Source organism: Pleurodeles waltl, chromosome 7 (assembly GCF_031143425.1).
Source record: "Pleurodeles waltl isolate 20211129_DDA chromosome 7, aPleWal1.hap1.20221129, whole genome shotgun sequence".
NCBI classification, from domain to species: Eukaryota; Metazoa; Chordata; class Amphibia; order Caudata; family Salamandridae; genus Pleurodeles; species Pleurodeles waltl.
In genome coordinates, this window is record NC_090446.1 from 800,636,356 (window position 1) to 800,663,306 (window position 26,951).

The 26,951-nt window shown below is 44.3% G+C and overlaps 1 protein-coding gene across 1 annotated transcript in view; it reads left to right on the top strand.

Annotated features, from left to right (window-relative positions):
• The window catches only part of LOC138246964 (lymphocyte cytosolic protein 2-like), a 98,856-nt gene extending 84,383 nt beyond the window's left edge, over positions 1-14,473 (top strand). The window contains exon 8 of the mRNA XM_069201713.1: positions 6,444-14,473. Coding sequence (XP_069057814.1) covers positions 6,444-6,566 — 123 coding nt within the window. The 3' untranslated portion in view covers positions 6,567-14,473. The remainder of the gene's footprint in view (positions 1-6,443) is intronic.
• The last annotated feature ends 12,478 nt before the right edge of the window (positions 14,474-26,951 follow it).

Below are 26,951 nucleotides of genomic sequence, written 5' to 3' on the forward strand. Positions count from 1 at the left end.
TTTTTCTTTTTTTCTTCCCTTGGTCTCAAGCTTGGTCCCTTTGCCTTTCTTTACTTCCCTCCCTTGGTCTCCTACGTTCCTTAGCGCTTTGTGCGCCCTCATTCTATTTCTGACTCTTTCCTTCTTCCTTGCTAAACCCTTAATCTCCTCAGAGTGTGACTACAAGGGAAAACCCCACCCCAGCACTAGCCAGACCAGAGGCAAATCGCCCCCAACCCCGGGGTAAGTCACATTTGCATGCGTGTGTGAGTGCCGTTTACTTTTTTCACCTATTGCTGTGTTGTGTGCAGTGGTTTGCCACTTTTTTTCACTCTGAATATATCCTTTTCATTTTGAATAAATTGTGGTTTATCTATTTATTATCTATCACAGACCTACCCCACCATGAACTACTTGTTCAGGTAGGCCATACATTATTCACTTTGAGCACCCCACTTATTGCGTGTGCTCCGACCCTGACGAATGCCCCTGACCTACCAGCACCTAGTGAGGGCAGAAACATGTTGGTCATACGTATTTCTTTTTAGACTCCAAGAGACATTATTCTCTAATGAGCCTCTCCCCCTTGTTCTTAGTCTTACCAGCATGCACCATCATTAAAACTAGCAGTAGCTACTGGTGACATGTTTGGTAATTTTATTATTCACCCCTTCTGGATCTATGTAACTATCCAGTCAGTTTAATTTCAGCACTCCCTCTGGTTCTTTTAACCAAGAGGTTGAGTCCGCCCAAGTAGTATCATCTTACTTGGGTGGGGCTAGGTGGTCAAATGATGAAGCAAGACACTATTATGTGTGTGAGACCACCTAGTCCGTAAGGGAAATCCCCCCTCCCCTTGTAGGACAACACAGCACGCCCTTGCTTGGACATTTTCCAACCACGATTTCTCCGCCTTAGGATTTAAAGCGACCTAACTGATACCAGGCACTGAATGAAGACTGTTATTCCTGTGATACAGCAGGAATCTTCTGACACTGGCCCCCTCTTTTTCTTTGTTAGATGCAGTTTGCACTCTGAAGATGTACCTCTTGAGATATTTGGAGTTTCAGCAGCCTGATAGTCTGTTTCTCAATTTTGGCCCTGTGAGGAAAGGTGAGAAGCCGTCTTCCTCTACCTTGTCCCATTGAGTGAAGATAGTGATTTTTGTCAGCTTATCTGGATAGAGATCACAGGAGTGATTCTACTAGAGGTATGGTTGCCTTAAGGGCATTTCTTCATTTATCATTGCAGTTTGCATTTGGCACAGGGGTCAGAGTTATCTTTTAGTTCATGGATCTTGGAGGCTACAAGATCTTCCTCTTAGGTGTTTTTTTGTTGTTTACTCCTTTTTTCTCGGTTGCTACACTTGTCCTCCTTTAAGGGGGGGCTGATATTTTTTCCTACTCTGTTATATTATAGAATAAGATTTTTTTTCACAGATTCTTTGTCCCTTGTGGTTTCCTGTGGGCTGTTGAAAGAGCTCTTTGAGTTGGTATTCCTTCTCCTAGATAGAAAAGGGACAAGAAACGGAAGAAGAGGAGGTAATGCTCTGCTCAAATTACTTACCAGTAATCTTCATTACTCTGATTCTTCCTTAGTCGTCCCATTCCTTACATCTCTCCCTTCCCTCCCTGTTTTTCCATGAGCCCATGTTTTGAAGCTTGTTAGTAAACAGGAAGTTTAGGAGGAAGAGAAAGGTCTATATGTTCTGTAACCCTGTTTCCTTTCATTGAGAGGGAAGAAACAGCTTTGCAGAGAGTGATCCTGGGAGTGAATGGGCACACTCACTCCACACAGTTAGGAATGGGACGAGTAAGGAAGAATCAGAGTAATGAAGATTACCAATAAGTTATCCAAACATTTGTTGGTGAAATAATAGAGGGCCTTGCAAACAGTTCTCCTTGCTTCTGTTTCTTTCTCTCCATGAGCATGCAACTATCTGAGACTAAATAATTTCTGTTTTTTTCACCATGCATGTTTCTTGCTGTGCTTCTTGTCTGTTCATCAGTCACACTTTAAAGCAATGAAACAGCTGCTGGCTTCTGCAATGCAATTCTCCTTCTCTCTAGTTACACTGGACTTTTTCAATTCATGTACTTATCTATAAATGTGTTTGTTTTGTGCATATGTTTATCAGGCTTGTAAAAAATTGGGTTATTAGTTGAAGAGGAAGGTGAAATCCTACTCAAGCAGCAAGCACAATCCTTGTCAGAGTGAGGCACAAGACAGCCCTACATTATTCTGTGCTAAACACTCTGGTAGCTTGGCACATAGCAGTCAGGCCTAATTCAGAAGAAATATGTTAAGTATGTCTGCAATACTTCAAACAATAATGAAATGAAAAACACCACACATAAAGTATCCCACACCAATTTAGACAAAATGAGTAATATTTAAAATATAAAGCAAGAACACAATGACAAAAATCCAACCAATAGAAACAGAGATATGCAGGTTTAAAGATGTTAGTTAAAATAGATCCTGAAAGCACAAAGTGTCAACTGTAGATATCTGGTCATGCTACACCGGGACAAAGTCACAAGATCAGGACAACAGTGATGGAGCATTGACTGACTACAGGGACTCAATTAGTCCCACTAAATTCTGTTCTGTGGAGCATTGCAAGGTTCTGTGCTGAAGATGCTTTCCACAGTCTGAGTGATGCGTTGGTTCTAGATTCTGTGAGGCTGCTATGGGAGAGCCTCAATCGTTGTCAAGGATCCCATCAATGAGGGCTTGCTATGCAAAGTCTGGCATTGAGGATGTGCCAAAAAGTCGGGTGATGTATCAGTTCCGGTGAGCAGCAACGCAGTCTAGTGTCATCAAAGCTGTGACCGATGAGGGATGCAAGGGTCTGCTCTGAGGATGCATTGGGTAGTGGTCCTTCCAATGAGGCGTGGGGTGCAAGGTGATGCAGGTCTTGGGAATGGAACACATCCTGTCAGCAGCAGCAATGTGTCAGCTCTGCTTGGAGTTGAGCTGCACAACAGAGGATATGCATCAGTTTTGCTGGATCCACAGAGGCTGGCAAAGCACCTTATACCCACTTTCAAAGGCCAGTACTGGATTGTCCCCACTTAGCAGGGTAACAGAGTCCATGTGCTGGGTTCGAGGTTGGAACCTTCTGTTGGTGAGGCTAAAGTGAGGAGGTCTACCAATTAGCCCTTGAAGTCACTTTGGGGTCCTGGGTTTAACAGATGCAGGTCCAGTCATTCTCACCTATGCAGGAGGGTAGCAGGTCAGCACCGCAGGGCAGCAGTCATTCAGAGCAGCAGTACAGCAGAGTAGCAGTGCTATCAGCAGCACAGAAGCAGAGCATCCACAGCTCAAAAAGTGTAATGAAGAGTTGGTTTCTGAGGTGCAGTATTTAAACCCAACTCTGCCTTTGAGTTAGGGAGAAGCTTCTAGAGGTTTGCCTTTCAAGTGACAGGTGTCCTGCCTTCCTTGTTCTGGGTCTCGACTAACTACAGGGGGAATGCAGCCCTTTGTGTGGAGGCTGGACACAATGTATATAAAGGTAAGTGAGGTTTTGTCCGGCTCCTCCCTCCCATCCTGCCAGTGGTGGTCTATCCAGGCACACCTAAGCTCGCCATAGTGTGTGTGGCTGTCTAGGAGGTATACACAAAGCCCAACTGTTAAGTACACCGAGTCATGTGATCCAGGGAGAGGATGCAGGCATTAAATGGCTCTTCCACTAAAATGCCAACTTTTTAAAAGTGGCATTTTCAAAATTGTACTATAAAATCCTACTTCACCAGAAGATGGGATTTTTCATTAAAATTCCAAAGACCTCAAACATAAAATGGTTACCTGCTCTCATTTGGAAATTACAGCTTATTTAATGTAATAAGGCAAGTCCAGTGTTATCCAATGGCAGAGATAGGGTTTGCCATAAGTAGTAAACAACAAATGTAAGAGTTTTTCACTACCAGGACATGTAAACCTTCCTGCCCTTGGGGCTGACTGAGGTCTACCTTAGGGGTGACTTTCAATGTATTAAAAAGGATGGTCTTAGCCTGCATAATTTATATTTTGCTGGGTCGAATGGCAGTTTAAAATTGCCCACACAAAGACTGTAATTGCAGCCCTGAGACGTGTTCAAAGTGCTACTTAAGTGGGTGACCCAATCAGTGCTGCAGGCCCACTGGTAGCATTTAATTTACAGGCCTTGTGCACAGGTAGTGCCACTTTACTGGGGACTTACAAGTAAATTAAATAGGCCAATTGGGTAGAAGCCAATTCTACCCTATTTTAAGAAGAGAGCACAAGCCCTTTAACACTGGTTAGCAGTGGTAAAGTTAGCAAAATCCGAAAGAATGCACAAATAAAGTCAGCAAAACAGGAGGTCTAAAGGCAAAAACATATAGGGAGAACAATGCCAAGGTTGGCAACAACACTTTTTTCCCATCCTTGTAGTCACAAGGACAGTTATACCTACCAAAGATGAAAGTACTGATGTTCCCCACTGATCAACACACAGGGCCACCTATGCCCTTCACGATCTGGATGAATGGGGTGGTGAACTTCTGACACAAACTGAGGTTATGCATTAGCTAGTATAAGAATATGTAGTGTTTGTCAATATTCAGGTCACTTTCAGGAGTAGTTTCTCAAAAAGCCCTACATGAAAGCTTTGCTAAAGTTCTTGTGGTAACCAGTGCTAAAGTGATTGTGCTCTCTTCTTAGAACATGGTAGAAATGGACCTCTGACAGCACCCCTCAGTACTCTTCTAGACCTGTGGATACCATGCCAGGAAGAAGGACTGCTGTGCTGCTACAAGGAATGCCACTCTACTCGACTGCTGTTGTATTTGTGCAACACTTCAAACAGTAAAACAGTGAAAACACTACAGAAAAAGATGCCACACCTGGTTAGCAAAACAGAACTTAATTTAATAAATAAAACAAGACCAAAAGGACAGAAATTAAATGTTTAGAACCTGAGCTATGATTTATTAAAAAATAAATTGTAAGTGCTTAAAAGTGTCAGAGATCCACTACTTATAATCAGTTGGACATTTGAAGTGGGGGAGACTCCAAAGACAGGCTTTTGGCGTGCACAGAGGTCTCACCCTCATTCCTTTGCTCCAGACTCACTACAGGTGCTTCTGCAGCCCTTTGTGTGAGGACAGGACATAGCCCATTCAGGTGAAAGTGAGGCTGTGGCCAGCTTCTCCCTCCCATCCTGAAATGATGGCCCATCAAGTCACACCAAAGCTTCTTTTGTGTGTGTGGCACAAGTGATCAGAGACAGACAGCAGGCACCAAATAGCTAAAGTAAGAGAATGCCAACTTTCTAAATGCAACATTTTCAGAATTACAATTTAAAATCTGACCACATCATGAGTTGTGATTTTACATTTTGCTTCCAGCGACACCAAACATAGAAAGCTTATCTTTTCCAGAAGTAGTACGACTTTCAGAGTTTTTCACTGCCAGGACATGTAAAACTACAAAATGCATGCTCTACCTTTTACATATATTGCACCCTGCCATCTGTGCTCTCCAGGGCCTCCCCTAGGAGTGACTTACATGTATGAAAAGGGAAGGTTTAAGCCAACAAAGGATTATTTTGACAGGTCGACATGGCAGTGTAAATCTGCACAAACAGGCTCTGCAACAGCAGGCCAGAGTTATGGTTAAAGGGCTACTTAAGCGGGTGGCACAATAAATGCTGAAGGCCCATTGGTATCGATCGATGAGGAGTAGGGATGATGGATGAGGTATGAGAAGTAGGGAAGATGGATGAGAAGTAGGGATAATGGAAGATCCATGAGAAGTAGGGATGAGATACAGACATGATTAATCATAGGCGATGAGTAGGGATGAGAAGTAGGCATAGTAGATGATGCATTAAAAGTGTGGATGAGAAATAGAGATGATGTCTGATGGATAAGAAGTAGGGCTGATGGAAGTGACGTAGAGATGAGAAGCAGGGATGAGAAGTAGGAATGATGAAAGAGAAGTAAGTATGATGGAAGAGAAGTAGGGATGATGGATGAGAAGTTGGGGTGATGGATTAGAAGTATGAATAAGAAGTAGGAGTGAGGGATGAGAAGTAGGGATGATGGAGAAGAAGTAGGGTTGATGGATGAGAAGAAAGAATGATATATGATGGATGAGAAGTAGGGATGATGGATGAGAAGTAGGGATGATGGATGAAAGCAGGAATGAAAAGCAGGGATGAGAAGTAGGGATTATGGATGAGAAAAGGGTATGAGAAGCATGGATGAGGAATGAGGAATTAGGATGTCCCAAAATGGATGCTGTACTGCTGTGCCAATAGATGCAGACTTTAAATGAAAAGGTAGCATCAGGAATGGGGTGTGGACAATCCTAATGAGCATTGTTGACGGTGTGTGTGAAATATTAGAGAAATGGTGTGAATTGAGGAAGGTGGGGCAAATGCTGGGTACATTTCAACTGCTGCTCAGCTTTCATCTTTTGTTGTCTGTTCAATTTAGCATTTCCAGTCAGTGTCTCAGATGATAGACTACTTCACAAGAACACCGCTTCTACTGATCGATGGGAAGGATCGGGACTTGCGATACCAATGCTTGTTGAAACATTCTGCCGGAAGAGTTTAGAAGCAAAGGAAAACCACAGAACACTGATTTTTGTGAAAGAAGCTGCAATGTTAATTAATCCTTGGTTTAGAACACCCTTTCCATCTATATTCAGAATAAAATGTCATACAAATCCAAACCCAGAATGAAGGTTACTTTTATATGAAACATTCAAAACAAACATTCTCATCATGCACTCTGCTCCCCATTTACTTCCATTTTAGAGAAGCTGAAATGGATGCATTGTGGTGACTCTGCAGGCACCATTGTTTTTGGGGCATAGCAAATGACATATTGCCTATATAGCAATGTACAGAAGCCAGTGTTAGCAGAAGACAAATTACATGTATTATTTCTTGGTACCCTTTTATTTCTCTGTTGCTTTCCTGAGTGTACCCATCAACTTAAATTTACAATCCACTGTGCAACAACATCACTATGAAGGGAGGGGTACGGAAAGATCTGAGAGGCTTGAAACCAAAAATTCAAAAGGCACTGTTGGTCTTTTTTCAGAGAGATAACCACGCATTCCACATTTGACGCAAGTGCTGACAGGAGACAAAATGATCAATTAGTTCTTATAATATAGACAATTTTTTACATATTTTACTTTCATTTTATCATATTGTAAATTCACTAAAGTAGAACCAGTCCCTGCAGTTGATAATTTTGGTTAAATTAAATATAAGATTAGATTAAACAGCCATTTTCTAGCATTGCTTCAGGCAAGTAACACAATTCTGCTAATAGAAAGTGGAAAGGCTTGTGAAAGCATGAGAGCACTTCATCGGACATCTCCAAGCAACCTCGGAGCTTCTGCGTGCCTCGCCTCTTAAATTACTGCAAAATGTAGTTGGACAGCACTGTAAAGTGCTTCTGCCAAGGGACTGCACGTTCAAAAGCATTTAAATACATTTTTTTTAAAGCGTATGGACGAAAAAAAAACCATCCTTGTTCCTGAGAAGGGTGGTAGACGGAGTATTGATGTTAGCAAAAGCTCACAGTTTACCTATGCCAATTTTACTGTGGTAACCTGTTTCTTCGACATATTTACTTAGCTTGCTCAGTGCTTCTTTGATAGTTACAAATAGTCATTCAGGACTAAAGCTAGGAGGGTCTTCTAGACAGTATGTGGGACAAACAGCACATTCGCCTCTAAAAATACATTCATACAGATGTTGATAATGGATGCCCTGGACATTTTGTGCAGTGATTATCCCGATGAAAAATAACAAATGTAGCTGAGGCTGAAAGGCAGAATGTTGTAATGAAGCCTCGTGGGCTTTTCAGTCCTGTAAAATGAGATTTGATACAGTGAACTGTTTAGGTGTCGAGCGGTGTCAGAGAATCTGAACAAACCAGGAAGAGGCAGACTGCATCATTTTTAATATGTGTTTTTTTTTTAACCACGTTTGATAAAAAGGAACTCTGACTCTGAAGTAATAGTGCTGGATGACAAAGTTGATACAATTTTCCACCTTCATATTATGTGGCTTCTGTGCAGGGGCAACGGAGCCAATGGTGATTAGTTCAGCCTCAACACTGTATAAAAGTATTTGATTAAACATAATTACATCTCTCATATTGATTCCCAGCTTCAGAAACTGTGTTTGGTGGATGCATCGTTGCTTCAGGCAGTCCTCCATATCACGTCATGTTAGGTTAAATTACAGAAAATTGGCATAGTGCTCTGTTCACCGCCTGCTTGGACTCTTGCTAGTTTATACAGACGTTTGTCTGTTGGAGTTCGTCCACCACAGGTTTTCTACTAGAAAAGTGCATTCTTGAATGACATTTGGCATGGGTGGTAGTTTGGAGGGTGTGATTGAACCTTTTGAAGGTGCTCCATAAAGGGGAAGAGTTGGGTCTTCCAACCTTCCATCCTATCCTGTGTGTAGCGAGCTGTCTTGTGGGGGGCAGTAAGGATCTGGTCATGTGGCCCTAAGCCTAGCCTGTGTCAGCTGGTGTTCACCTAGTGCGGGTGCAGTTCTGTTGGACCTTGTGCCTCTGGCGGGCGTTATAATATTCTAAAGAATGGGTACGCCCTGGAACTGTCACTTTTTCTATGGTGGTTTTACTTGATGTTTGCGAGGATGTGCTGGAGACGTAGATGACTGGGTGAGGAGGTAGCACTGGGTTGCTATGAAATGATATGCTTTTATTTGCATTGTATTAAGTATTCTGCTGTTGTGTGGTGAAGTGACTGGGAAGGCTAGGTACGCCGTAGGAGAAAAAGGCTCTGGTGTTCTATTTAGTGCAAGTTGTGGTATGATTGGTTGCGTGCTGCATGTATGTGGAGGAAGACTTTGGGTCGGTAGCCTCGGCTTCTGGATGTGGATATCTTCTAAGGTGTTTCAGACAAATACTTAGTATAACAAAAAACTGAAGTAGAATTTGGGAAAGCCACAATTTAGAGGGACACAATACACCCACGTTCAGTAAGGAAAAACAAAAGTTATCTGTGTTTGTTTTGTAACTATCTTACTATTGCACCAGTTTTTTTTCAAAAGTTATACATTGCACCCATTTGGAGGGAGATGTTTAATAAGTAACCCAAATGTAAATAGATTGCAATTAAATGTAATCTTAAACTTTGATTTGCATAGTTACGGATGTCTTAATCTTAATAAGCCAGAACCAATGTTTCAAGTCCACCAGTGATTTGGTTCCTTTACAAAGAAAATATAAAGTGTAGATAGCACCATCTTGGGTGCTTACATCTCAGAGTATTCTTGAAGTGATTCATTGCAATGTTTTATATTTGACATAAAGCCGGAGAACGTATCAACGTTTACGATAAGTAGAATTTAGCATCTAATTTTATAGACTATCCAATATGTTGTAGCTACTAATCTGTTCAGTGTGTAAGCGATGTTAAAACTTTCAAATTAGTAACAACCTGCCTTGAAAAAATAGAATGCATTCTTACATAATCCTTACCACGTTCAGTGTCATATCCTTAAAACTTTTACATCAATTGTGCCACCTCAATTGGAAATGTACACATTCTTTAGCCCACTGCAAGCATCACACAATTTAATAAAACATTTTCAGAAATGCAGATCATTTTATCAGTATGTATCCATTATTCTTTGAATAATTTAGTATTTCAACCACTGCATGTTCTGTTGTCATTAAGCATGTCTATGTTAATGTGAAAAATAATGGTTATCATGATTCAATTTCTAATAATGATAGCAGAAGCTTGAAATGTGCATCAATTTAACATCCCAACTCAGAAACGTCCTACTGTAGCAACATTCTGCTGTTGAAGTTCAGCACACTCACTTAATTTTGGCCCACTCACATTTATACTAGATCCACAAAAACACCCATTGTTGCATATTGAGAGTTCCTACTGCACAGATTTCTGATCTTCACAGAGTTTCTGCTGCAGATGAAGTTTAGTAGAATAGGGCATGGACTTGCATGGCATTTTATCCGTTGTACTAAGTTTGGAGTTGTCGGCGTGCAGGGCTAGATTGGGATCCCAAAGCACCCCTGGGAAATGTTTTTCAGACCAGCTCTCATGGTGCATGTAACAAGTGACCATTGCAAGGGAGTATTTTATTTATTTTTTTGTGGAGGAGAGGGTTCTCGCCACAAGCTTTGTTTGTAAAAGAAAATGACTAATGAGTTGCGATTTACAACACATTAGGTGGGATGGGTGAGGACTGTGCGGGTTGATGAATTCTAGAATGCATAACAATGAATAAATACTTTTAGCTACCCTGGGCAATTAGTTTCAATGTACTGACCGGGGGTTGGTAGTGCTGTTTTCATTTTAGCTTCTGCATTAATCATCATTCTGGCAAACACCACCTCCAGTCCTTGCAAAACAAGTCTAGTCCGGGTGTATTTAATACAGTGCACTGGTTTAGCTCTTCAAAACATTAAATACAAAGCATTAAGATTTGGCTTCAGAAAGCAGAAAGGCAACTTCTTAGTGGCCAAATTGCATACTTTGAAATCTGGAAACCTTGCAGAAACCCTTGCTTCAACTTAACCATATTCTGTGATCCTAGACAATTATTATATATATTTTTTTAGGTGCCTCCTTTTCCTCCTTATCTTTCATCATCACATTAGAGCACCTGTATAACCGTGCAGGGTGAGAGCTGCACAAAAAACAAAGACTGTAATGTTACTCTCCATTTATAGTACCAACTCAGGCCACATAAAAGGGGTAAAAGGCAACTCCTGATTGTTCTCTAGTAGCATTGTGGTTAGGGCAGTGGCTAAGAGGTATAAAGGATTTAGAAATTCATGATTAGAATCATTTCTAACAATTCTCACTCAATACAATGGTTTTATTTAATTTATTAAACTGAAATTCGTTGTAATGGCCACATTTTAAAGTTACACTGTTTTGAATTCTGAAGAGTCTTTATCAAATATGTTTTGAACTCCCTGAGCCTCCTTCTCTCTGAAGCCCTAAAGGCCAGTGCTGCTTGTAATCACCGGTCAAACGAAGGGAACCAACCAGATGCAAAAACACATTTTGTAGTATGTGTGGTTTGACCGGGCACGCTTTAAACCCACGCGCTTGCATTGTTAAGTGCTAAAGCGCTTTAGGCAGGCCCTGCCTCCATCAGCAAAACTTGCCCTCACCAATAACAAAGCCAGCCTCACCCTGCCAACCCACCCATAAAATGCCCGAGTCCCAGTACAGCCAGTCCGGTTCTGTCAATGTGGAAGGGTGTCTTTTGGTGCTGATATAGGTATTGCAAAATGCATGCAGTTTCAGCACATGCAGTTTTGCATGTAATCACAAATATTTTGCATGTTATTAACAACTCCAAAAGCATATGTAAAGCTACTCCTCCAGTTCCATGGAAGGAGGATGTACTTGGCTGTTGTGGCCAATAAATAAATAGAAACAAATCCAGAGAGTGTTTGAGTAAACATTAATGTGTAATGCAACTTCAGATAATCATTTCCACAATGGCTGGTTTTAGAGTTAGAGGAGCACAATGCGACAATCTTTTTTACTGCCCCCATGACATTCTTCTCCACAGTTTCCTTCACAGTACCACTCATCTTTCACTCATCTTTCCACAACTGCTCTCTCACACACATTTATTTTGCTTCATAGCACTACTCATACCAACCCTCGGGTGTCAGAGCACTTTACATCACACACAGGTTATACTGAGGGAATAAATCTTGTGTGTGCAAATCATTCTATAGGAAATGTCACACAAAACAACGAGGATTATTGTTCTCTGGAGAGCATTGTCCACTTTCATTGCAGCTGGCATATTAACCCTCTGTGCTACTTGGACTCCAAACTGCCACTAGATAGAATTTCATGTCTCGCCAGCAAAAACATTAATCACCTGCGTTGACATTTTTTATTGTTGCCAGGTGCTTTAAAAGCAGAAGTTATTTCTGAACACAGCACCTCTCCCGAAGTCAGCGAAAGGTACGGCTGCACCACTCGCTCCACCCTAAAGCTGGCCCTGATCCCCACTTCAGGAGGGGGCCTCAAATTGATAGTATTATTATTTACAGAAGTAGTTACATTTATAGAGCTCAACCCTCCCTACGGTAGTTCATGTGCTAAGCACAAGCGCAAGACTAAAGCGACAAGGCAACTAAAAGCAGGTGAGTAAAGAGCCGGTGGCTGAGTAAGTGTAGCAAGTGGAGAAAATCCATTGTAGTCTAAGAGAGGTGGAAAGTGGAACCACAAATAGGTAGGCTTTATATTAAAACGATTGCAGGAGCAAGAGACAGTTTTGGTCTCTGAAAATGGCTCTCCACCTGTGGTCACCTGACACCCTTTTTATTGACCTCAGCAACCCGATCCACTGAAAAGGATTGTCAGGTACCAGGGGAAGGATTGCGTGAGGTTGTACTTTACACCTCCCTGACATTATTTACGCCACGTCTGTAAGGTCAATAAAACAACCTCCACACAAGTGACTTGCCCCTAGATAAAGATGACTTGGTGCCTTAACTTACAGAGACGGATGTTGGTACCACGCCGAGTTTCTTAGCCATATTTCTCAACTCTTGTTTCCTTTTCATAGAGATGAAATCCAGCATCTTAAGCGGGATAGGGGTACCCTAAATATGACTGCAAGCTCAGCTTTTCCAAAAGAACCTCGTACAGCTGGTAACAGAGATCAGGGGCGCGCATCCCACTGCTTTACCAAAGGATGAAACACAGTAGTTGTGTGGCTAGGCTTCAGCAGAGGCCCAGTGGCGGGAACCACATGCCTTAAAGCCATAGTAGTGCAGAATAATTTAGGAAAGGACATGAAAGGGTGAATAACAACAATAAATGAAAAGGTGTGTGGCTCCATGCGTAGGAAGTAAGGCCCATATTTATACTTTTGTAGCGCCATATTTGCATCTCTTTTTGATGCAAAAGCGGCGCAAACTTACAAAATACAATTGTATTTTGTAAGTTTGCACCACTTTTGCATAAAAAATGAATCAAATGTGGTGCCAAAAAAGTATAAATATTGGCCTACATGTCGATAAGCCAATCAGTTTTCCATCTACACCAGGGGTCTTCAAACTGGGGGAGGGCTGCACTAGGGGGACTGAAGTGTTGGGGGTGTTGGGATGGGGCGTTAGGTTCTGGCTAAAAGAATCATTATGCAGATAACAGTGCTTTGTTTTAAGCAGAAAAACAGTTATTACATTTCTAAAAAGGTAATGGAACTTAACTGCAATGTTTACACAAGTCTTGACATATTTAAACAGTGTCAACATTAATAGAATAATTGAGGAGAACTTCTGAGGAGGGGCGATTATTTTTTTCCCCACTTTGTGTGGGGGTCAGCATTAAACAGTTTGAAAACCACTGATCTACACTGGTGGACATAAAAAAGAAATTGTCGAGGATACCTACCCACACAGGAAGAGACATCTCTGCATCTGATATATTAATCATACACATTCTTGGACTCACTATTGAACCGGTATAGAAGCAGTTTCTGATCAACCCACTAGGTAGCGCAGTACCCACAGAATGAGAATGGTAGACAGCCATGACATAAAAATAACATATGTAAAATTCTGCAGGATGAACACAAGCACAACGACCGAAAGGCACAGTTCTTATGGGATTTTCTATACTCATTGGTCGATGAGGCACAAAAAACATTACTCTAGGGTGAAAATGCTACAGCAACATTACTGACAGTGTGCAAATAATGTTCGGAGTTCTACCACACCTCTGAATATATGAATATAAAAATTAACACCAGCCCTCTGCAGAAAATACAGATGGACCTGTTCAATCGTAATCAAATATTCCTAATTTCAGGTTAAATTTTCTCCGTCATTTACCAGTCCAACAATTTATGCTTCCATTGTGGATAATCCAAAGTCTTCCGTTGCTATTTGATGGCAAATTGTACATTTATTGCGAGAGATCGAAAACGTAAATGTTGAAATGTTAATTTATGTTGTTACCTCTACTGGACGAATACTTTACCTTTCAAAACATAAGAATTATTAATAAATACATTAATTAAAGGAAATATGCCCTTGACGAGACATATTGAAAACTGATTGTGTGCCAAGCTCAAGGTTCAGACTGTTTATGTCTGTTGTTTGATGTTATTTTCTCGTGTATTGTTTTTTAATAATTTGTATCCCAAATTAAACATTATTCCCATTTTTTTTCTACGGGGGCGGTTGGTTGCCAGAGATAAACGGAAATAAAATAATACATTTTGATATTATTTTTGTTATTTGTGTATTCTGTATACACATTTACTTGCCAATTCCTCTGGTCTCGAACAGAATGTTTTTGCTTACATACAGTAAAACGACTAGCTAATGAGAAAAAACAAATGTCCTTTAATTGTTATTTGGTGTTGTTAGTTATTGCCAAATGATGATGTTTAAAGTACATGTCCTTGTTTTCCAGGTTGTTGCATTTGTTACATTTAATAAAATTGCCTGTTTTATATTGTCGTGATCTATTACTGAATGCTTTTAAGTATACAACAATGAAAACTGTCAATATGTGCATATTTTACCAGCTCTAACGAAATTTGAGTTTGAGTCATCCGTATGCTCTTTTCAGTTTGTTCTACTTAAGATAACAGCACCTATGATAGGTGGAATAAAGCAGCAAGTAGTAATGCCTGGCCCTCAGTACAGAAATAACTACCGCACATGCCTTTGCAAAGCATGTAATACAAAATCTTCACATTTACAACATGTTGTATCACATTCTTCGTACCACGCATTTTCAGTGGCTATTTGGTTCAACTGACAGATGTGTATTGTGTTTTAAGTAAACAAAAACACTGAAATTCACGAGTTATAGTTATCTCAAGTAACTCGTGCCCTAAAGTAACTACAACTTGCGCAATACTGATAAAGCCAAAGGTTAAAGTGGAGTTATCCATAGGTCTTAAATTAAAAAAAATATACTGTTAAGATGAAAAAGTGCATTCACCAGTTGTGCGTAATTGACATAAGTGTAACTTGTCTTGCAATCGATTTCCGTCATCATCAATGATTTAATATATGAGGTCATAAGCAGTGCATCATCAGGTCAAGCTAAACTTATGTCAATTACCTTTAGCTGGTGCATTGCTAGGTTTTTTATTTTTATTTTAAAACTGTAGTTTTTATATTTCAAGACCTACCAATAACTTCACTTTAACCTTTATTTTTTCAGTGAATTTCTATGTTTTGTAATGTAATGCTAATGTAAAAATTATCCTATTATGATCTGTCTGCTGCCGTCCCCCGCTGCAGTTTGTGTGCTGTGCGGAACCCTCTTAGGATGGCCAACCAGTCACCGCAAACAATCTTTGAGCAGTGGTGGCTCATGAGATTTGAAAGTTGTGGGGTGAAAGAGTCCGGGATGATTGTCTGGTGACGAGCAAGCAAATCTAGTATAACTGTCATGAAAAGGGTTGGGGGAGTTCTTCCACTGAGAAAATTGGGGACAAATGTTGCATTTTTAAACAAAATTGAGAAAACAAGAAGGTTTATAAAGCAATTGTGAAAGTGTAGATATTACATCAATTAAGAGATTTTATATGATAATGATGTAGGTAGCTGCTTAGTTAGTATAGCAACAGAATGTCAAAACAGACTTTGAGATAACAATACTGAGTACCTCATAGATTTCTTTACTTATTGGTAACCTGGAGTATTACTAAATATAATGCTACACCAATTGCTGGCCTCCGAAGGAGGTAAGGCTGATCTGGCATTGCTGGGATCTACACTTATGACCTGCAAGCCATTGCAGATGACAGCAACGAGCTGAGCCATCTTGCCTCAGATTAACAAAAACAAAAGCTTAGAAAAAAGTACAGAGAATAAATCAAGTGTTGCTCACTGAGCTGACCACAGCTTCCAATGTCCAAACCACAACTACTTGAATGGAGGAAGACCCAAGTTATTGTGCTGAGTGTTTGAACACCCTTAATTCACTTATGTGCGACAATCTTGTGCCCCTCCTGGCCCCAGTTCCATTATATAAAGTATCAATGCAGTATTTATTTGGTGATTTCCTTATAGTAGTAGATTATTCATTCAAATCATGCTCCACCTCCTCATTGGATAACAGGGGACACAAATGCTTTAATATTTCTCTCCCTTGGGCTCCCAGACAGTGCTTTAGCAGGGCTCACTTAGATTTTTCTACAGATATGGCTCTTTCAACAACTCTCGGGTATGCCTCAAATTCCTTTTTCCATTAACTCCATTTCAACAATGGTTGACTAGACATTAAATGGTTGACTAGACATTTTTAAGAACTTGGGACGAGCATACACTCCTTGTTTGGAAGTTAAACTTCACATCATGTCCGAAATTTATGAATCAGTATACGTTTTACATTTGAGTTTCAGCTACCACAGCAATGGCTTAAAGAAAAAAAAACAATAATAGTAGATCAAGAAAAAAAAGTTATGTTTATTATTTGACCTTGACAGTATATAACGGTGTGTATGTCACCATTAAATGAAACACAACACAGTGCCATTGCTGGTTGTTCAAGTTGTGCATTTAACTTACGTGTGCATGCAGCTGATTGCATGCATCACACCACCCACCCACAAACTATACTGTGTGATGCTACCCCCACACACACTATACTGTGACTGATACACTTTATGCTTGGCGGTCTATGCACCTCTGAAACCTTGTCCATGCATAGCGTCTTGTTATTTTGATAAAGGAGTATGTACCTTGTTCGTGTGGCTAGTTTGTGACAAAGGGGGTTAGGATTCTTACTTACATGGTGTAAACTCTTACGTACATGGTGTGAGTAAGAACCCTAACCCCCTTTGTCGCATACTAGACTCACCCGGCAGAGGAGCATATTCCTGTTATCAAAATAATATGGTGTTGGGAGTGGGCACAGTTTTAGAAGTGCATAGACAGCCAAGCATAAAATATAATTTATTTGCAAGTTCTGACAGGAGTGGTAAGCAACAATGAAGGCCAGACAAGGCTGCTGCTCTTCACAAAAATAAAATATAACATGTGGCTCTTTTTCTGTCAGAAAGAGGAAGTAATGCCTATGACCATTTGTTACAACAGCAGAAAAGATTTCAGTGGGGAGTACAGATGCATGTTTGCCAGTGGAGGCTGGTGGAATTTGTAAAAAGTGGGGTGTAACTGAGGCGTGTGAGCCATCTTCGCAGGCAAGCTGGAAGTTGCCAAGTAAGGTCTGGGGGTAGGCACGGTGTGTGATATACAGTGTAATCCAAGCCTCGTGTATTTGTTCCAAGCACCAAGGCTGTGGGTGCCTGCACTGTCTGCACTGTGGAATACACATTAATATCCTTCTGTTTGATGTCCTGGGAAATCTGCGCTACCTTGGACACAGTCAGTGTCATCCCTCTTTTATATCACTTTTAGAACACTACTTGTGGAGAATCTAGTATAAACGTGCCTATTGCAGGAGACACCCATGATTAAAGGAGGTCCCTTCGATATGCAGCTGAGGTGTGACATGACTAGGCAGAGCACGGAAAATCCCTGTGAAGTAAGGAGACACATTAAATGATGCTGAGGCATGGAACTGAAAATGATTATTCACAGTGTCAGAGACTCCATGAATGTCATGCTGAGGAGCACACCAGGATATCTAACACAAACAGAGACATGTCTCTGGCTAAGCTCTTGGAGACAGGCTTTCATGGGAGGCAATGTGGCCTAGGTGCTGCAGCTGCCAAGCATTTTTTGTGCCCAAAAAATTAAACATGTAAGTAGTATGTAGAGCACTGTAATGTCTTTGGGCAAGGTTTGAAGTATGTAGAACAGTGAAAAATAAAATGTGGATTCTGCACATCATCCATTCTCTAATCACATCCTCCAAGAGTTAAGAACAAAGCATCACCTTTTGATATCAGAAAAAGATATTGCTCTACTGGCTGAACTGCACAGTGTGAAAGCAAAAAATCTAGCATTAATCCCGACTTTCATCTTTGACTGAGCTGTTTGTTCCTAGGCAAATACTTCGTTTTACCAAGCCTGCTTTTTGTTAATTAGCACAAATGAGAGGACCTTCAAATATGAGGCTGTGTGCTGTACCAAACCTTTAGTATTTATTTATTAAATATGATGTTGCTCAAGGTGTAGTAGGAAGCTACGCCACATATAAAGCATACATTACAGTTGACTTGGCTTCTAGTTCGCTAGAATAATTTTTTCAGGGAAGGAGCAGGAATATTTCTTAGGTGATTTTTAAAATTTCTCACTTTTAATGAATACTTCTCAAATATTCTGATGCACAGAGGTGAAACACTTCCATGTGTAACCGAAATACAATTTTTTGTTTAACTTTGAATTTACCTTATTATATTTTTTATATGGGCAAAACAGTTTCAAGGCATGTGCATTGGCTCAGCCTGTTAATTTGTTCACTCGTCCCTCTCTAGCCTGTAATTCACAGATAGTTATATGACGTTATTATGTGTAAGCTATAGAGTCAGTGACTGAATGCAGGAGGCTTTGACCCCCATCTGCCTTGTACAAAGGCCGTCTGCATTCTGTTTATGAGTAACACCCCACCCTTTCTCAATCGTCACAGGGTGACCCCCACCCTGTGACAACTTGAGAAAGGGTGGGGTGTTGAGGTTGCGTCATTAACAGCAATAAGTGACATGCAACCCCAGGAAGTACAGCGCTGATGTCCTAGGCATTCAGGGCTTCCATGAAAAGACATCCTACCCACACGTCATTTGGGGAGGAGCCTCAAGACCCCTGAGTATGGCAGGCCAGGGCTGGTGCACCAGCCCTGGACTTAAACTGCTGAACCCACCCACTGCCAAGAAAAATCCCCATCATTACTAACACATGTGCACTAGTGCATGTCCCTCTGAAAACTGCCTAGTTGCCTGGCCCTCTTGTACCCAGGCCAAGACAGAGAGAGACAGACACTGTACAGTGTCTGTACTTTGCGGGCACTGTTTTAATGTATATGTGGATAGAGGCAGAAAGTTTGAAGGGCAGGGCCCCTACGCTCTCAGCCAGGAACGGTCCCTGGTGTTTGCTGCTTGGGCACATTGGTCTTCCGATCACACGTATTGTTAGGGTACTTTATATGCATCCAGTGAAGGAAGCATCTGCAGGAGGAGCAGCCTCTGACTGGTGTGCTGGGCACTTTGAGCCTTACCCAAGAAAGTGGCAGAGAACATAGCAGTGTCAATGATGTTTCAGTAGAAATCTGTTGACAGCAATCTCGCTTGCTGTTAGCTTTAATGGTTGGCAGACACTGCTCTGACAGACATGATGTTGGCAGTGAGAATGTTCCCAGTCTCTGCAGGTGCAGCTTTGTGGTGCAGTGTGACAGCCCATACTTAACGGGGCTTCTCTTAGAAGCTGGACATTCTGCCAAGCTGTGAGAAAGCGCCTATGCTGCATTGTGCAAAGATGCAAGATGTCCCAAATGCAACCTCTCCTGCTCTGCTGTGAAAAATCGAGGTTTCTGGGGAATTTAACTGTGCACACCTATTGTTGCTTTGTTCCAAGCACACGGGCTGTATTGTACAAGCAGGTGGTTAAACTGTGCACATGTATAGACAAATCAGAGCGCAGAAAGGTCACTGTTACGATTATCAACTAACACACAATTCAGTTTAAGTTACAGGTTGGCCTCACCTTGAACAAACCATTTTATGACCCTGGCAGTGGGTGATAATGTTTCGGTAAATACCGTCAACAGGCTGGCCGTAAGTACCGCCAAAATATGACCATGGTGGTGATAACTCCGATAGACAGCCAATGTACAGCACCAACCGCCACGGTGGAAACAACAGCCACCACGGCGGTAGCCGCCAACTGCCAGGTGGAAGACAAAGTACCGCCCACCATATTTTGATCCTGCAATCCGCCACTTTTTCTGGGGCGGTACCAATGCCAACAAAAGCCTGGCGGAAACAGAGCTCAGAAGTGAAAGGACTCACCATTGGAGACACAGTGAAGAACCACGACGCCATGGAACCCGAACTGCAAGTGTTCCCGATGATTTTCTACGTTATGCTCCACCTGGAACACCAACCCCGACAAAGATGACAACGGTGAGTACAGCCGCCAAGCACACAAGGGAGGGAGGGAGGAAAACGAGAGTGACACACATACGCACCACACACACCCGACACACACACACACCATACACACAACCAGCTGCAGATGAAAAACAATTTGACCCCGAAAAACGGCAGAATAATGACAACGGTAATTGACTTAAGAGATTGTAATCAGATCAAATTCAAAATTAATAATTTGATTTGTCAATGAAACAGATATGTACACATGTACACTGCCCAGTCCAATGTTCAAAGGGCCCACATGGCCACAGGGCACAGTCTAAGTCCCAACTCCAGTCCTGACCACATCCGGATAGTATGCTGCAGGGGCATCAGTTTTCAAATAGGCAGTCACCTCAGGGGGGGCACCTCAGCCAGATGTGGGAACAAGCCCACTTGTTCTGGAGGGGGAAACATGTCCATTGCTTTGTCCTGGGGAGTGCAAGGCCACTGTCTCTCAAGTGGATGACTTGCCCACTGGTTCTGGAGGGGGCAACATGCCCATTGCTTTGTCCTGGTGAGTGCAAAGCCATTGTCTCTGAAGTGGGTGACTTGCCCACTGGTTCTGGAGGGGGCAACATGCCCATTGCTTTGTCCTGGGAAGTGCAAACCACAGTCCCTCAAGAGAGTGACTTGCCCACTGGTTCTGGAGGGGGCAGGCCGCACAGTAGCCCCTGGAGGTTGGACTACATGGTGTCCGCCGGCGTGATGACTGCACTGTGGTGGTGGTTGGAGGAGGCTCCTGGGCAGCCCCTGCACTTACTGATGGCTGCATTGTGGTGGTGGTTGGGGGAGGCTCCTGGGCAGCCCCTACACCCACTGATGGCTGCATTGTGGTGGTGGTTGGAGGAGTCTCCTGGGAAGCCCCTGCACTCACTGATGGCTGCACATCCACAGCTGGTGGTGGGGGCCCCTTGACAGTTGGTGGTGGTGGCAGTGTTAGCCTGACAGCTTCTGCTGATGTAGAGTTCCTCGTCTCCTCTTATTCATGGATCGGGGATCCCTTAACCTTCCTGGCAGGGGTGGATGGGCTCTTCCTCTCTCTGCCTGGTGGTGCAAGCTCCTTCCCCTTCTTCACAGCTGGTGAAGGGTCCTTCCCCTTCCTCATAGCTGGTTCAGGCCCCTTCCTCACACCTGGTTCAGGACTCTTCCCTTTCATCCCTGGTGGTGCTGGCTCCTTATCCTTTAGTGTCGTAGGTCTGGTATCCTTACCACCACAAGTAGGTGGTGCTACGACTGTCCCCATGGACTGTTTGGCTTAGGTGCTGGGCTGTGTCCTTGGTACCCTGCCCATATGTGCTGGATAGGGGGGGTAGGAAAGAGGTCAATTTGGGAAAGGAACAGCTTTTTAGGGATATTTGGGCAGGAGGAGGGAGGAGTAATGGGAGTGGAGGATGAGGGAGTGGTTGTTGGAGGTGTATGTTTGCTGGATGTGGGTGCAGGTGCATGGGATGTATGCTGATGTGAGGTGGATGGCTGTTGTGTGTCTGAGTGCTTGCGTTTCTGTCCTTTAGGAGGGGGGACAGACACGGTGGGAGAGGACACAGTGGACACGTGCATGGCTGTTGTGGAGTGGTCTGCCAGTGCGTTTTCAGCTTGGTGTGGTGATGCTGATAGTGGATGTAGATGTAGTACATTCAGGTGTGAGTGTGGACGTGACTGGGAGGGAGGTGAAGGAAGAGGGGGAGGGGGAGACAGTGGAGGCTGTGGTTGTTGTCATGTCTGCAACAATATGGTGTTTGTGTGAGTGCCTGTGGGATGAAGTGTGGTGCTTGTGTTTGCCTGTTCCACTCTTGTGTGTTGCCTTGTGTGCATGCTCGTCTGTCTGAGTGCTTGGGATGGGTTGGGGTTGAGGAGAATGGGACTGGGAGGTGGAAGTTGTAGGGGGAACGGTAGAAACAGGAACAATGGCTGCCATCAGAGAGGAGGCTAGAGCCTGAATCGATCTCTGTTGGGCCAAACCACCACGAATGCCCTCCAGGAATGCACGGCATTGCTGCATCTGGGATGCCAGCCCATTGATGGCATTCACAATGGTTGACTACTTTACAGAGATGGATCTCAGGAGGTCAATAGCCTCCTCACTCAGGCCAGCAGGGCTTACTGGGGCAGGGCCTGAGGTGCCTGGGGCGAAGGAGATGCCTACTCTCCTGGGTGAGCAGGCACGGGCAACTCGCTGAGGGGCTACTGGGAGGGTAGTGCTTGTACGAGGGTGGTGGCTGTACCTGCAGCTGGGGTGGTCACAGAGGTGTCCGCCACCACCAGGGAGCTCCCATCAGAGGAGGTATCAGAGTATGTGTTGTCCCCTCCTGTCTCCGCCATGGTGCCCCCCCACCCTTCGTACCACTTATTCCCTTGGCGTAAGTGGACTCTGCCTCCAGGGTCCTGTGGGATGCAGCTCCCTCTGTCACCGGTGCCCCTGCTCCTCCACCAGATGATGCTAATGCACACAAGGACAGGATGACAAAACAAGAAAGGTGGGAAGAGAGACAAAGGATACACTGGGTCAATTACTCCAACACCACCACCATTGGCGTACACAGCACCCTCACACACAGGGAGCAGGCCTACGCACTATGCATTGCACTACCAGTGAAATGTCTAGTCACCAAGGCATGAGGAGGAGCACACACCGCCAACTGCATAACACCTGGGACCCACACAGCCCTGCCTAGAAGTGAATACTGACAAGCTAGGTTAGCTGTATTTTCCATGCAACCGTTACCCTTCAGAAGACCCACGCTGCAATGTCTGGCCTGGCCTCAAGGGCACCCACTAACATACAACCACCACCCGGATACCACCCCACCAGCCATAAGTTGTAATGATACCCACTGTACTCACCCCCTTGTGGCTGCTGTGATTTCCTCAAGTGCCCATCCAGCTCAGGGTAGGCCACCGCCAGTATGCGGGCCATCAGGGGTGTCTGGGTCCGATAGGCACCCCTTCCTCATTGAGAGACCATCCCCAGCTGGGCCTCCGTGGTCGTCCATGCCCAGCGTATCAGGTCCTCCCACCGTTTCCGATGCCTTCACACACATCCCTATGCATCTATGGCACATGCATCATGCCCACAGTGTACTCACCGGGAGGCCCATGCAACTGTCCGTACTGGGGTAAGACCCCATCCACCAGTCTCTCCAACTCCGAAGTGAAGGCTTGGGGCCCTTTCCCCGGTCACACGGTCCATGGTAGATTCCGGACACAGGTCACAGCCTCACATGCAATGTAGGTCTTCTCCTGTGGAAGGTCAGGAAACAAGTGAGGAATCAGATAGAAAATGGCTGTTACATCTGCGGTGGTGTACACCGTCACCGCCGGCGTAGTTCCTCATTGGCGACTGTACCCCATAGGGCCCAATATTATCCAGTGAGGAATTGCACGGCTGTTCACAACCGCTTACCGCCACGGCACACAAGGGACGAATTACCTCACTTCCACCTTCCACCTGTCCCTTCAGACAGGACAAGCAGATGCCATTTCAGGGGGGGGGGGTGAACAGGCCTATCGATAATTGCTGCGTCACAGGATAAATAGGTACCTACTTTGTAAATGACATTGTCCCAACACATATGTGCACGATGTGGACTGCTGTTGTGGTATACTTGTTCAAGTTGTGACAACCTACTCACCCTTGTGTCCCTTAGATTCCTCCCGCTGCGGGTGATTGGGAGATGGAGACATACCCCGTGTACAGACCCATTGTGGACTTAGCTACACTGGAGGAGAGGCACATAATACTCACAGACTGGACAGGGCCACAATCATAGAGCTGTGTGCCCAGTTGGAGCCTAACCTGATTTCAGCTATCCGTCATCCCACTGGGATCCCCTCTCTTGTGCAGGTTCTATCAGTGCTCCATTTTCTGGCAACAGGTTCTTTCCAAGTGACAGTGGGCTTGACATCAGGAATGTCACAGCCAATGTTCTCAATTGCGCTGGCAAGAGTGTTGTCTGACCTGGTAAAACACATGTGCAGCTACATTGTTTTCTCCAGGTGGAAGATTTGGCCACTGTGAAGGCCGGATTCTATGCAAGGGGACATATCTCCAATATTATTGGGCCGATTGACAGTACACATATTGCTTTTGCCCCCCCCGCAGAAGGAACAGGTGTACAGGAATCGTAAGACTTTCTATTCCATGAATGTGCAGATGGTGTGTCTGGCGGACCAGTACATCTCCCATATCAATGCTAAATATACAGGGTCGGTGCATGATGCCTTTGTCCTGAGGCATAGCAGCATCCCAAATGTGAGGGCCCAACTACAGAGGGACAGGGTGTGGCTTATAGGTGAGCCTTGGGCCCCACCCACTATATGTTGGACTATGCCTCTGCTGTTAGCCAAATAGGATAGTTTGTGTCTAAATGTTGTCCCTCAATATGTGCAGGTGCTACCCAAACCTATCGTGGCTGCTGATCCCTGTGAGGAATGCCAGGACAAGGGCTGAATAACGTTGTAATGAGGCGCATGGGTGAACCAGAATTATAATTGAGAGGACCTTCGGCCTCCTGAAGGCCAGGGTCAGGTGCCTCCATCTGACACGTGGATCCCTGTGCTACTCACCTGAGAAGGTCTGCCAGACGCCATGTACTTTTTTTGCAGGAGGAGGAGACTGGAGATGCCCCTGTGGCTGCAGTGGACCCTGAGGACAGTGAGTATGAGGAGGCAGAAGATTAGGATGTGGACAACAGAACATTAGTGATCCATCAGTACTTCCAATGACACACAGGTGAAACAGTGCAACTTCACATTTCTATGACTATTGTTGTATTCTGTGTGGCAGTGGCATGCTGGCATTACCCACTTATTACCTATAGATTATCATTTTACAGATGCTGGTGATATGACAACAATGTTGCGATGTGATCACTTCAGCCAGCAACAGGTCATTCATTCTATGCTCTCACTATGTACAGTTCATTTGCAATGGATGTAGCTGTTTCAATCAATACAAACTTGCAATACCTGAAATATTAGTAGTCGAGTTTTATCCAAGGGTGGGTGATGATGGAGGAAATCCAGGGTATTGTTCCAGTCTGCTTGTAGCACAGGTGCAGTGTCCAAGGGGACAGAGGAAGGGGAGCAATGACAGTTAAAGGTGAACAATGTGACTGAGTGGGGCACAAGGGGGACAATCAGGAGAGTCTCATTTCCTGGCGGTAGTCTTGGCAAGTGTCTCTGACTTCTGTCTGGGTCGCAGGGAACGTTTGTGGGGTGGTTCACCTTCTGCATGCGGAGGGATGCTGGTGACCTGTGGGACCTGTGACAGGGTCTCCTGGCCACTAGTGGTATTGGAGGTGGAGGGCTGTTCAGTTGACTAGCTAGTGGTTGGGGCCCACTGCTGTGCTGTTGTCTCCCTCATGATGTTGGCCATGTCTGCCAGCACCTCTGCTATGGAGATCAGGGTGTTGTTAATGGCCTGCAAGTCCTCCCTAAACCCCTGATACTGTCCCTCCTGAAGCCACCTGTTCTCCTGCACATTGACAAGGATCTGGCCCATGGTGTCCTATGAATGTTGGTAGGCTCCCAGGATCTCGGAGAGTGCCTCCTGGAGAGTCCGTTCCCTGGTCCTGTCCTCCACCTGGTGCACAGCAGTCCTTCCAGTGTCCCTGTTAGCCTGTGCCTCTGCCACATGAACGGTGTGCCCACTGCCACTGCCCCCAGGTCCCTGATTGTCTTATGGGCGAGGTGTGAACTTGGGTCCCTGTACAGGTGGGCACACTGCTGATTGACATGTCCTGGGGACAGAGGTGTGGGTATGCTGGGTGGGGCCTGTGGTGATGGATCCTGATAGGGGAGTCTCTGTGGTGGTCTGTGATTGTGCTTGGGTGACCGGCTGTCCAGTGGTCCATGATTGGCAAGGTAGATTCTCCAGATCCAGAGGTCCTGAGTTACTGGGGGCCTCTTCTGTTGGGGGACTGGATAGAGGTGGCACCTCCTCTCCACTGACATTGGCTGGGGTACCTGTGGGGATGTAAATGATGTATTATGCTTCAAGTGTATGACATTTGTACTTTTGTAGCTTCCCCTCTGTGGTTGGTGTGGCCCTGCCGGCTATTGCTTGGGTATGGTGATGTATTGTGGTTATGTTAGTTTCCTTATGCTGTGCATGCTTTAGTGATGGGTGTCCATGCAGGGCTGGGAGGGGTGTCCATGCATTGGTATGGCATGCAGGACTTGGTATTGGGATTAGTGAGATGTGTAGGTGCAATGTGTGGGATGTAGTGGAGTGATGGCAGTGAGGGTGAGTGGTGAGATGGCTTGCAGGTATGGGAGGTGATAAGTAGTAAACATTGACTTACCAGTGTCCAGTCCTCCGGCTACTCCAGCGAGTCCCTCAGGATGCAGTAATGCCAAGACTTGCTCCTCCCATGCTGTGAGCAGCTGGGGAGGAGGTGGGAATCCACTGCCATTCCTCTGTATGGTAAGCTGGTGTCTTGCTGCTATAGAACGTACTTTCCCCCAAAGGTCTTTCCAACTCTTCCTGATGTTTTCCCTTGTTCTTGGGTGCTGTCCCACGGCATTGACCCTGACCACGATTCTCCGCCATAGCTCCATTTTCCTTGCTATAGATATCTGCTGTACCTATGCTCCAAAGAGCTGTGGCTCTACCTGACAATTTTCTCCACCATGACCCTTAACTCCTCCTCAGTGAAACGGGGGTGCCTTTGTGGTGTCATGGGTGTTGTGTGATGTGTGTTGGTGAGGGTGTGTTCGGTGATGTGGTGGGGTGTGTGATGTGAGGTGCATGAGGGATGTATCGGTGTATGTGGTGTGTGTGCGTAGATGTCTCTGTGCTCTTATTCCCTTTTTCCTGGTGGCAATTGTTGTTTGTAAAGGGTTGTGGATATTGTGGGTGTTTGTTTTATAGTGGTGTGGG